General features: G+C 54.6%; 1 protein-coding gene across 1 annotated transcript in view; it reads left to right on the forward strand.

Moving 5' to 3' along the window:
• GLP1R (glucagon-like peptide 1 receptor) overlaps window positions 1-11,822 on the forward strand; it is a 36,191-nt gene extending 24,369 nt beyond the window's left edge. The window contains exons 8-13 of the mRNA XM_010848742.1: window positions 2,347-2,407; window positions 2,988-3,057; window positions 3,174-3,262; window positions 3,592-3,730; window positions 4,618-4,659; window positions 8,312-11,822. Of these exons, the coding sequence (XP_010847044.1) occupies window positions 2,347-2,407; window positions 2,988-3,057; window positions 3,174-3,262; window positions 3,592-3,730; window positions 4,618-4,659; window positions 8,312-8,479 (569 nt within the window). The 3' untranslated portion in view covers window positions 8,480-11,822. The remainder of the gene's footprint in view (window positions 1-2,346; window positions 2,408-2,987; window positions 3,058-3,173; window positions 3,263-3,591; window positions 3,731-4,617; window positions 4,660-8,311) is intronic.
• The last annotated feature ends 328 nt before the right edge of the window (window positions 11,823-12,150 follow it).

Raw genomic sequence — 12,150 nt, forward strand, 5'->3', positions numbered from 1 at the left:
GGACTGTGTAATGTTTGCAAGCGGCAGAGCTGTGCATGCATTTTTTTTAAGACTTCGTTAAGGAGATGCTGATGCATGAATGAAGTTCACCAGGTCTGGTTTTTAACATGAGTGAGCTCCCCTGTCGTGGGGTAGGTCTCAGAAAAAGGCCAGCAGGGGGCTGGGGATGTCGAAGATAGGGGTGTCCAGATGTGTGTGTGGCTCAGGGCATTGGCCTGTTCTTGCCTGGACAGCTTCCCTTGTCTCACTGATACACTGACTCTTTCACTTCATTCATTCCATTTTCACTGGGCATCTTCTATGTGACAGGCTCGGTGCTATGTGCTGGAGCCTTGGGAAGCTGTCTGCCTCTTGTCCAGTCTCATGAAGGCCTGTTACTAAAGCAACATGGATGCTGGGTTATGTAAAAATAAATAGCTAAGGAGAAGGCTATCTGATGACCGTGCTGGTCAGCCATGAGCCAGTTGCTTCCTCCATGCTTGACCATCTGCACAGTCAAGTACAGTTGCTCCGGGAGTGCAAGCTGCTCGGTAGCTGCTGTTGAGTGGACATCCGTGTGTTGAGGATGTGGGTGATGGCAACAGGAAAGGTGATGAAGTGGGTTCTGCCCTGGAAATGTGCTTCCCGAAGCCTCACATGCATACACATGGACTCCCCGCCACCACCTCACACACATTCTGGCCACGCAGCTTTAGACGCACTCTCTTATCCCTCTGGGACACCCACATCTCCATCCCTGAGAGGCACCAACAGAGACAGGCTTAGACGGAGTTGGTGCTGAGAGCCATTAGGCGGTGGGATTGCAGTCCTGTGTTCTAGTCCCACCTGTGGCCTGTTTAGCTGCTGATGCAGCTCCTCGTCGGTCACATGAGGATGGACCATCCAATTTAAAAAAAAAAAATTTTTTTTAAGTGTTTAAAGACCCAGCTGTGCTGGGTCTTCGTTGCCACAGACCAGCTTTCTCAGTTGCGGTGAGCGGGGTCTACTCTAGTGGTGCACAGGCTTCTCAGTGCGGTGTCTTCTCTTGTTGCAGAACACAGCTCTAGGTGTGCAGGCTCAGTAGTTGTGGCCCACGGGCTTAGTTGCCCCGCAGCATGTGGAATCTTCCCAGACCGGGGATCAAACCCGTGTCCCCTACATTGGCAGGCAGATTCTTAATCACTGGACCAACAGCAAAGTCTGACAGTCCAATCGAAAGTCAGCGAACATATACTGAACTCCAGAGTGAGATGGTCACTGAGGCCCTGCTGGTGAATTAGGTTCTGTGCTTAAGGAACTAGGGGCCAGTGTATTAGTTACCTATGACTGTGTAACAAAGGACCTCTCACTTAGATATGTAAAACACCAACTATATCTTGCAGTTTCTATGGTCAGAATTCCAGGTTCAACTGAGTTGCCTGCCTCAGGCTTAGGATCTCCAAGAGAGGTGTCATGGAGCTGTTGGCCAGGGAAGCTATCATCTCAAGGCTTAATGGATCAGAAGATCCACTTCCAAGCTCACTCTCATGGTTGTTGGCAGGAAGCTCAGGTCTTTGCTATCTGTTGGCTGGAGGCCTCCATTCCTCACCACAGTGGGCTCTCTGAGTGCCCACATGACCCAGCAGCTGGTGTCCCCCAGGGCAAGTGACCAGATTAAGAGAGAAAGAGCCCAAGACCTGCCTTTTACAGTCTTGAAGACCTTTTCTACCCTAATCTCAGAAATGGCATGCCATCACTTCTGCTGTATGTTGGTCACACAGACCAATCTGGATCCACTGTGGACCGCACCCAGGTGTGAATACCAGGGGTGGGGTGATTGGGGGTCCTCCTAGAGGCCGTCTCCACACTACCCTGCCTCATCCATGTGGGCAGTGTTACAGTAGCTGGTGTTGCTGTGGCCACTGTGCATGGTCAGTTGGGCGGTTGGTGTCAAGGACGGGGCTCCTGTCTCTGCTCCAGGCTTCCACCCAGCCACGGGCAGCTGCATGGGGGTTGGGGTGGGTACCTGGAGGGGCTTTCAGTGCTATAGGAGTTGACTGAAATGGGTGTGTGGGCCCAGGCAGCGGTGGGTGGCATCAAAGAGTTGGCCCCTGGCTCATGGGAGGGGGTGGACTGTGAGGAAAGTCATGGCGCCCACGTGGTGGGGACCGCTCTCTAGGGAGGAGTGTGGGGAGTTGGGAAGGGTGGCTCTTGCTGCCGCTTCTCTGAAGCACCCATGCCAGCCTAATTCCGTACCTGTTAGAAAACGTGGCCGGGCCAGGCAAGGAGCAGGGCTGGAGGCGGGAGAGCCCGGACGGGGGCCTCTGGGTGTGTGGGGCAGGGCTCCGGCCTGCCAGCCCCTCTGCCCTCTCTCCCCCACCCTCTTAGGAGTCCCCCTGCTGTTTGTCATCCCCTGGGGCATCGTCAAGTACCTCTATGAGGACGAGGGGTGAGTGTCCTGCTCCGAGGGGCTGAGGGGTGTGCTGAGGTCACCGTCCTCAAACCCTATGGGATTCCTTGGCCCCTGGGGTGTGCAGTTACTGCCTCTTGGGAGGGTAAACTGAGGTACCAGGAGCTAAATTTATGAATTTAGTTCTGCAATCCCCCACCCTCCCCCTCCCTGGATTTGATGATGACAAGGGTGCTGGTCTGTGGGGGTAGGTGATGTCCCCCTAGGCTTTCCTGTGACAACTGTGAGTGAAATGTTCCTGTTATTTGTGTGTGAAGGTGAGGATGCATGTGACTGTGATTGGAGGCTCATGAAGGGGCTGTGTGTATCTGTGTGTGTTTAGGACTCTGTGCGTGTGTGTGTGTGTGTGTGTGTGTGTGTGTGTGTGTATCTCAGTATGAGTGTGTGTATCCTGGGACTGGTTGTCGGGTGACTCCTGGTGGCAGTGTTTGTGTGGCTGTGTGTATATGTGTGTGTGTGACTTTGCATGCCCTTGTGTATGGGGCTGCCCGGTGCCTGCACTGGGAGCTGGGGGCTCTGTGTGCCCAAGCCGGGGCCTGTGTGTCTCTCTCTGCTCCAGCTGTTGGACCAGGAACTCCAACATGAATTACTGGCTCATAATCCGGCTGCCCATCCTCTTCGCCATCGGGGTGAGTGATGCTGTGGGCAGGCGGTGGGAGCTGCAGTGGGCCCAGGCGCTAAGGGAGGACGGGGTCGTGAGGGCGTTTTGAGAAGGCCTCCAGTCGCCCTCCCCTCTGCCCTGCAGGTGAACTTCCTCATCTTCGTCCGGGTCATCTGCATTGTGGTGTCCAAACTGCAGGCCAACCTCATGTGCAAGACAGACATCAAGTGCAGGTGACGTAGCAGAGTCTCCCTTGTCGGGCACGCTGAGCCCTGCCTTCGGGCACAGAGGGAGATCCTGGGTGCTGATCCCTATGTGCCCTTTCTTCCTCCACCCAGGCCTGGCTTGAGCCCTCAAGTCTTGTCTCACCCCTGTACCTGAGCAGCTCCTGGGCTTCTGTCTCCACCTCTACTCCCTCCCCTCCAGGCAGCCCGTCCCAGGGTATTCGGTGGGGGAGGGTTCTGTGACCCAGATGCCAGGCCTTGGTGGGCGCTGGGAGCACTGACGGGGGAGCAGAGTCCATGAGAGAGGTCCGGAGTGATGTCCCTGCCCCACCCCGCAGGCTCGCCAAGTCCACACTGACACTCATCCCCCTGCTGGGGACGCATGAGGTCATCTTCGCCTTCGTGATGGACGAGCACGCCCGGGGAGTGCTGCGCTTCGTCAAGCTGTTCACGGAGCTCTCCTTCACCTCCTTCCAGGTGACCTCGAGGCGGGGGCCCCAGTCCAGAAGTCCCAGGGTGGGGGCGGGGCGAGACCAGCCTGCACCACCGAGGGGCAGCCCGGGGCCTGGGCTGAAAGCGGCCCTTCCCCAGGGGACATGGTTAGAGCAGAGCCAGAGTCCCAGGTGCCCCCACACCTACCCAGTCTTCTCTGTGAGTGCACTGGATAAGAAGCCTTCCTGGATGTTACCTTGGGCACCCAGCCTGGCATAGCACCTGCCATCCCCTCCCTGGGCTGCTCGTTGGTGGCGGGCGCTTTGCAGACATTGTGCAGCTCATCCTCCCAGAATACGAGGCAGTATGCCGGAGTCTCCCATTTTACAGAGGAGGAAACTGAGGCTCGGCAATGTTAAAACGAGATTTCCAGGTCACGTAGTTTCCAAAGCTGAGAACTGAGCCTCTCCACTAGGATTAGCTGTTGCTGGGGGTGGGGAGTCGAATATCAACAGGGGTGCAGAGATGTAAGAAACTGGCCCAACCCCTCAGATGTCTGTGTGGGCCCGTGTGTGTGCACGGATGCACATGTCCGCACACACAAACAGATCACGGATCTGGAGCACTGGGGCTCCTGAGTGAACGAATAGTGCCGAGCAGGGAAAGTTCCATGTGGTAAGTGTATTTTCTCAGGTTGGGCCTCTTCCAGGAGAGGCTGGTTGAAGAAATTCTGCAGTTTCTGAGCAAGGGGCCTTCTCATTCCTCTGGAAATGAAAGGAGAAGGAACCCACTACCCCCATGCCTGGGCCTGCCTTGGCCGCCCCGTCTCAGGAGGGAGATGCTGAGGCTGGGGCCCCCTGGAGCTTCAGACCAGGCCTGCCTGCAGGGCGCCTCCGTCCTCTTCCTCCTGCTGACAAGACTCTTGTTTCCAGGGGCTGATGGTGGCCATCCTGTACTGCTTTGTCAACAACGAGGTAAGGCCTGTGGAGGGACGTGGACTCCTGGTGGGGCTGCTACACTGGCTGTCCTGGATGGGCCAGGGGGGGTGTCCAGGCTTCTCAGCTGCAATCGCTACTCACCCCACTAGGCACCGGCGCTCAGGGGGTGTCTTGTCCCTGTGTTGTTCCATCACCCTCTCTCTCTCTTCCCCCACCCAACATACACACACACACACGTGCGTGGACAGGATGCCCTAACATACACATAAACTTGGGGAAGACACAGCCTCATGTACACATGACACAGCCTCTTGATGCTGGGGGTGGGAGTGGGGCAGGTGGGGTGTGAATGTCAGTGGGGGTGCAGAAATATAAGAAACTGGCCCCCAGTCCTCAGATGTCTTATGTGGGCCCATGCGTGTGCACTTGCGCACATGTGCACACACAAGTAGATCACAGATCTCGAGCACTGAGGCCCTGAGGGAACAAATAGGGCTGGGCAGGGAAAATTCCATGTGATGTAAAGGGTGGTGACTGTTACAAGGCACATTCTTGGCGCCTTAAAAACCACCGTCTCATTTGCTTGTCTCTGCCTCCCCCCAAAAAGCTTTCCTGCTGAAAGTCTGGTTTCGAGATTCTCATTTCTCTCACGTGAGAACGTTGAAGATCAGAGACAGTCAGAGACACACTCCAGGTCTGGCCTGGAAATAGTGCAGAGTCGGGATTGGGATGAATTCTTCCTGGAGAGAGAGAGAGCACCTTCAATATGTATAGGCCAGAGCCCCATCCACCACGGGAAAGGGGGTCTGCTCCTCCAGTGGATTATTGGTGGCTGGGGTGGGAGCAGGGGGGTCTTGCTGCCCAGATCCCCACTGACCTCTCCCCTCAGGCTGGTGCCATGGGGTCCAAGAGACCCTGCTCGGAGGGCCCAGAGCACCTGCCTTGCTCAGGCGCACCGCCTGGTTCCTTCCAACCATCCCCAGACGTCTCGGGCCCAGCTCCTCTGGACACACGGACAGACATGTCACCAAGCATTTGTGGTTCCTGGGCTGAGCCCTCTGTCCGTAAGAGCTGTTCTCCAGACCCAGGGTTGCCATAGCAATACCGGATACTTGTGACCCTGGCATTGGGCCTGTGTGGCCGCCAAGGCCTGCACCAGCTGCCAGCGGGCAGGGCATGGGCACAGGGGAGGAGGCCCGGGGGTGGCTTTGCTGTGGCTCTGGTGACTCAGGAGCCCGAGTGCTGGTCCCGGTTCTGCTCCTGCCCAGCTGTGTGACCCCCCCAACTCATCCCAAACCCCAGAGCCTGGCGTGGTGCCCGGCCCGGGGACCTGGGAGGCAGGGATGAGGGCCACCTGAGAGTGAGGAAGCGTGCTGTCGGGAGCGCCAGGAGCCCAGGGTGTGTGTTGTCGTCTTCATTGTTGGATCATGAGAGCTCAGTAGAAGAAGGAGCCCGATGTTCGGTGCTCGTTTAGTCATTTATTCATTTGGCTCATTGAGAGAACACGTATGGAGTACCTGCTCTATGCCGGGCACTGTGCAAGCTCTGAGAGGAGGATGTGGTCCCAGTTCTCGTGGGGTACCTACCGAGATGGGGGAGACACGGCAGAAACAAGCGTGGCCTAAATGGTCCAAGTGGCAGGAGACGGAGGGTTAGGAGCCTGGCTGTAGAGTCAGCCCAGATCTAGGGTCAGATCCTGGCTGAGACTGGGAGAAATACTTAAATCTCTGCCCCTCAGTTTCCTTACCTTTGTGAAAGTGTTTGTTGCTCAGTCGTGTCCGACTCTTTGCGACCCCATGGACTATAGCCCGCCAGGCTCCTCTCTCCATGGGATTCGCCAGGCAAGAATACTGGAGTGGGCTGCCATTCCCTTCTCTGGGGAATCTTCCCAACCCAGGGATGGAACCCAGGTCTCCTCCATTGCAGGCAGATTCTTTACTGTCTGAGCTACCAGGGAAGCCCTTCATTACCTTTAAGCAAGGACTAAGGAGCTGCTTCACAGGGTTGCTGTGAAAGTTAACAATCTATGGTGAATACTGGGGATATAGTAAGTGCCCTGTAAATGATGGTTTCTAATGACAATTGTCATTGGGGTGGGGAGCGCAGCAGAGGTTCATGGAAAGGGCTGAGGGAGAGGGAGGCAGAGGGGGACACAGTCCCAATCCTGTCCAATTCCCTGTATCTGTGAGGCCTCTTTAGTCCCTGAGTTGGCTTCCCAGGGATGTGCCTCAGTTGGCCGTCTCTCTTCTCATCTCCCCAGTGAAGGGCTGAGCCACAAGACTGGCCTTCCTGCGGCTGCACGAGCAGAGGCCACTGCAGGACTCAGGCATCGTCATGCCAGCTATCAACACACGCATCACACTCACTCACCCGGGCAGTGAGCTGGCAAAGAGCCATGGTCAGTGGGTGGTGTCTGCTCAGCCTCCCTCCCTTACCCCAGCCCAGGCTCGGAGGTGCTGCCCGGGACCCGGGGACCATCCTGGCAGGCAGGCTCTGGGACATCTCAGCTTCACTCAGTGCAGATAAAGTTCTTTTAAGGGATAGGCATGTGGCCATGCCAAGCACCTTGCTGGGCTTAGTGAGATGGATGGCAGCCCTGCGGGAAGAGAAGGGGGGTGTTTGCACAAGGACCCATGGGATGTTGGCAGTGAGCCACGTACCCACAGTTGCTGGCAGCTGGCCACCCTGCTGGATGGAGCCCAAGAGGGCGGGCCTGGGCCCCAGACACTCTGGTGTGAGGAGTTCTGGTGGCGCGTGTGGAGCGCATCAGAGAAGCTCTGGAAAGCAGACGTAGAGGCGTGTCCGCTGGCTGAGGTCTCTGGATGCCCTGGGCTGGCTGTACAGCTTCCAGCAGCCTCTCTGGGGGACTGGAATCACAGGAGCCAGCCGCAGCATCGCCACAGCCCTCAAGGGACTGGGGCTCTGCAGTGTTACTTGGATTGTATCTTTCTGCTCTAACGACGTGGGCTCCAAGCTTCCACCCTCTCGAGAAGGCTTTGCTGATGAGGAGGGCTGAGTTCTGCTGAGTTGAGCACGGCAGCAGTTCTGCTTGGCCGAACTCACCTGGGCTGCACCCTCTGTGGGTTGAGTCCAGTTCCTGGCTGGGATTAGTTCAAATCCAGGCTGAGAAGTCCTTGTCCGCAGCCTGCTCTTTCAGGCTGCTTCTAGTCCCAGCCTCATTCTCCGCAGCTCCTCTGCCCTTCCATCCTGAAGCCAGGATGAAGGCCCTTGGGGGAGTTTAGAGGGTCTGGTGTTGACACTGTGAGGGGCAGGGCAGGCTGTCCCTCTTCTCAGTCGTCCAAGAGGGCCCTGAAGTCAGACTCTCTCTTCTCCTTTTCTTCTCTCTCCACCTCCCTTCTCCCCACATCTCTCTGTCACTCCTTCTCTTCCGCTAACTGATACTGTGATGGATTGTGAAAGGTACTTAGCTGAGTCACAAGAGTTTAGAGATGCAAGAGACCAATTAGATCAGCAAAGCCCGTCTCCCTCCTGAGAAGAGCCAGAAAATAGGAGACGAGAAGAAACAATTTTATGGGGATATTAATTTAGGTGCCTGAAGCCCTTGACTTGTGTCTCTTAATATAATGCACTGGATTTTTTTCCCTTCCCTCCTAATGTAATCATAGGGCCATTTCGTGGGCAGTTGGTTTGTCTGATGGCCTCTGCTTTCCTCCTTTCCCCGCGGAAGGTCCAGATGGAGTTCCGGAAGAGCTGGGAGCGCTGGCAGCTGGAGCACCTGCACGTCCAGAGGGAGAACAGCATGAAGCCCTTCAAGTGTCCCACCAGCAGCCTGAGCTGCGGGGCCACAGCAGGCAGCAGCGTGTACGCAGCCTCCTGCCAGACCTCCTGCAGCTGAGACTCAGGCGCTTCCCTCCCTGTGGTCTCACTGCCGGCCTGGGCGGCCACCCCAGGTGGGAGAGACTCTCCCAGGGACTGGGGGGCAGGGGGCTGGGGGAGCACCAGAGGCACACACACTACTTCCCTGCGTTCCTGTCCCGAGCCCATCAGACAGGCAAATGGGCAGTGCCTCCTGGGACCTGAGGACACATTTTATTCCGAGGAGAAGCAACCTGTTAATTTGATCACTGTGGCGGGTGGAGAGGAAAAAGCAATTGCTGCTAAAACAAGGAGGATTTCTTCTCGTTAAGCCACAAGGCCCCTGGGGTTCCCCCAGAGAAGAACATCAGCCCCAGACTCAAACTCAAGGTCAATGGCTTATTAGTGGCCTTGTAAGAGAACATGGTTCTGCAAGAGGCGGGTATGACCTCAGCTCAACACGGAGCTCGGGTAACGCCAGCCGACTCCACCTGCCTCCGGTTGGCATCACCACCCCCGCCTGCCTCCTCTTTAAGGGACGCTGGGCACAGGCTTGTTGCCCCTCCTCTGGCCCCTCGTCTCACTGCCCACCCTCCAGTAGTGATTTCTAGAAGTGGTCATGGGGGTGGTGTTGAGAATGAACATCGAGAAGGTGCCTCACAGTTTCCCCTTTCTGGCTCCCACTTCTGCCTTGGGTGTTTGAGTTGCTTTGGCGCCTGCTCCCAGGGCAGGTTCACTGTGGAGGAGTCCAGCCCTGGGTGTGAGCTCTGACTCGTATTCTAGAGATGCTCAAGAATCCTGTGGGGCTCATCTAGGGGACTTTAGGAATGTCCCTGATGGGACTGTAGATTACTCTCTACTGTTGGGAACCCACAGGCGCTGAGACAGAGAGACAGACAGCCTGCCCCTCTCCATGGAAATACTTTTTACCTGTGACCGGATTACCTATCTTGCATGGGTGTTTGAATGCGCTGTCTTAACTTTAGGGGGTGTGACCAAAAAGAGACTCTTCCAGGAATTCTACCAGTCCCCACCATGACCATGGGGGTGGGCTTCCCATCCCTTTGGTTACTTCCCTGTGAAATTCCCCCAACGTGGGAGCATGTATATACTTTGCTCATTTCTCTGTCTTTGCTGTGAATAGTTTCTGTCTGCACAAACATGAAATTCTGAATTTTCCCAACTGGTGGAAACAAGCAGTAAACCACAGTGATGGTTTTGGTGTTGTTTGGGGTTGTACCGTAGTTATTAATTTGACTCATCCATGCTTTGAGGTACTTAATGTTCACCCTGCCTCCAATCTCATCCCATAAATAATGAGCCTCAGGGAAGCTTAGGCAAAACCTTTCAATCTAGCCACGGAGGAAAAGCAGACATGTAGCACCACTGCAGAGACCCAGACAGAAGGGAAACAGCCATGCCACAGAGGCTGGCAACTGAGTTCATAGGTATAGAACACAGAGCAGAAGAGAACCCTTGGGAGTTCACGTCTTCTGGGAGGGCAGAGGGAGAGTCTTCGGATGAATTCCTAAGGGAATTGATCTTTCCCTCCTATTTTTGAGTGGCAGGAACCCTCCCGCAGAGCCTTGTGCCAGACACACTCTCCTCTGCCCCTCAGAGAGGCACAGGATGTGCAGGGAAAATAATAATGGGACATAAAACACATCAAGCAGAAAACCTCTTATACTTCAGCTTCAGTGGAGTGTTGTGTCTATGTTAATAGGGAAGTTGAACCTCAGGCTAAAGAAAGGATTTGTGCAGGCTGCCTCTTTGAGAAAATGTGGAGAGCCGGGGGTGGAGACATGCCTGCCTCCCCAGTCAGGAGGGCAGACAGCCCCATCGGCATTGGTTTGCTCTTTGGAGGGGGGCTAGGGTGAGGAGAGCGCTGGTGGGTTTGATTGGGTGGGGTCCAGCTCTGGTGCAAGTATTTCCATTTTGGGTAAACTGGAAGATTTTTGAGAATCATTAATAAACTGTACAACAACGAAGAGACAGATTAATATTATTTTCAAGAAATAAATTTTTGAGGGGAAAGATTGTAGGGAGAAAGTGTTTAGTTAGGCACTTGGGAAGGAAGCTCAGAAAATTTGGTTTTATGCTCTAAGTTCTTTTCCCAACGGGTACTGATTCCTAGTTGCAGAGTGCTCATCACACCCCAATTGCCCCAAGCCTTTTAACACCAAGCAGTGTTTTCCTTGTCAGATACATACCAGATGCTGAACTGAAGAAATATTTTCTTTGCTCTAAGACCCGCACTATTAATATTCATTTGAGTGGCAGTGCACTCTCTCCAAAGCTATTCCCAAGCTAAATATAGCTCTCTAACAGATCTGGGAACGATTGAATGCAGTGTGCTCAGAAATTCCTCTGGCTGTTTACATGCCTGGTGCCCAAAGTCTGGAGCTTGCCGAGAAAACTCTTGCTTGCCTCTGTCCTGGGGCAGGGTAGGGTGCTGTGTGTGTGAGCAGTGCAGCCAGGTCTGACTGTCATGAATAGAAGCTGAGTTCAGCACTCTGGCCAGCTCCCCACTGACCTTGTGAGGGGCTTAAACCATGTCAATTTATCTTTTTCATCTGAATCTTTGGAGCAGCTAAACCACAGAACTGAGACAAACCACTTACATTGCAAGGTTGCCTTCCCTTTAGAGCAGCTTTCCTGATTTGCAGGCATGATTTACAGTCGCCTCAAGGCACTTTTATGCTGGAGAGTACAGCAGTGGAGTTCTCAGAGACAGCAGGGAAAGCTCCCGGACATCTCACTGCTCTGATCTGGAGAATTGAGGAGGGAAGCTTACAGAGGTGATCTGCCCAAGGTCACAGGGCTAGATGGTGGTTGAACTGGGAGAGGACCCAGGCCAGCTTCTGCCTTCCAGTCCAATGAAGCCTCTGGAAAGGATAGATGAAAAATAGAAATGGCCATTCAGGACACTCTCGGTGAAAGCTGGCAGTGTTGTGTGGAGTTTCTGTTAAAGAGAAAACACAGCAGCAAAAGAGACAAGTCGGTTGGCTCAGGTGCCGTTTCAGTGATTTATGCCCCTGAGAAGAGGGGAGGGTGTGCTTTGCTGTCATTCCACGTACCGCATTCATCCTTGTCTTCAAATTAAGAAATGAAATGCATTAGAGCTCAAGTGTACACAGAAGCAGCGAGGAGCCATTCCAGAGAACAAATCCAGCGCTCTTTTAATGGGTTAGCTTAGTGTTTTCCTGATGCACCTGTGCTCGTTTGAGAAGTTGTGTGTTCTGATAGCCCTGCAGAGTGGACTAAAAGAACCTAAAGAAGGACCTAACAACCTGACCCTCAGCATTGCCTCTCTAGTACTCCCTGAAGTTGGAGAAGACTAGCAAGCCTGGACAGAGAAGGCAATGGCACCCCACTCCAGTACTCTTGCCTAGAAAATCCCATGGACAGAGGAGCCTGGTAGGCTGTGGTCCATGGGGTCGCTAAGAGTCAGACATGACTGAGCGACTTCACTTTCACTTTTCACTCTCATGCATTGGAGAAGGAAATGGCAACCCACTCCAGTGTTCTTGCCTGGAGAATCCCAGGGATGGGGGAGCCTGGTGGGCTGCCGTCTATGGGGTCATACAGAATCGGACACGACTGAAGCGACTTAGCAGCAGCAGCAGCAAGCCTGGAAAAGGTGGCACAGCTGCCATCGAGGGCAAATAGAGTCGGTTCACATACAGGTCCCCAAAGGCTTGGTTACCTTAT

This window comes from Bison bison, unplaced genomic scaffold (assembly GCF_000754665.1).
Source record: "Bison bison bison isolate TAMUID 2011002044 unplaced genomic scaffold, Bison_UMD1.0 scf7180017864270, whole genome shotgun sequence".
In the NCBI taxonomy this organism is placed as follows: Eukaryota; Metazoa; Chordata; class Mammalia; order Artiodactyla; family Bovidae; genus Bison; species Bison bison.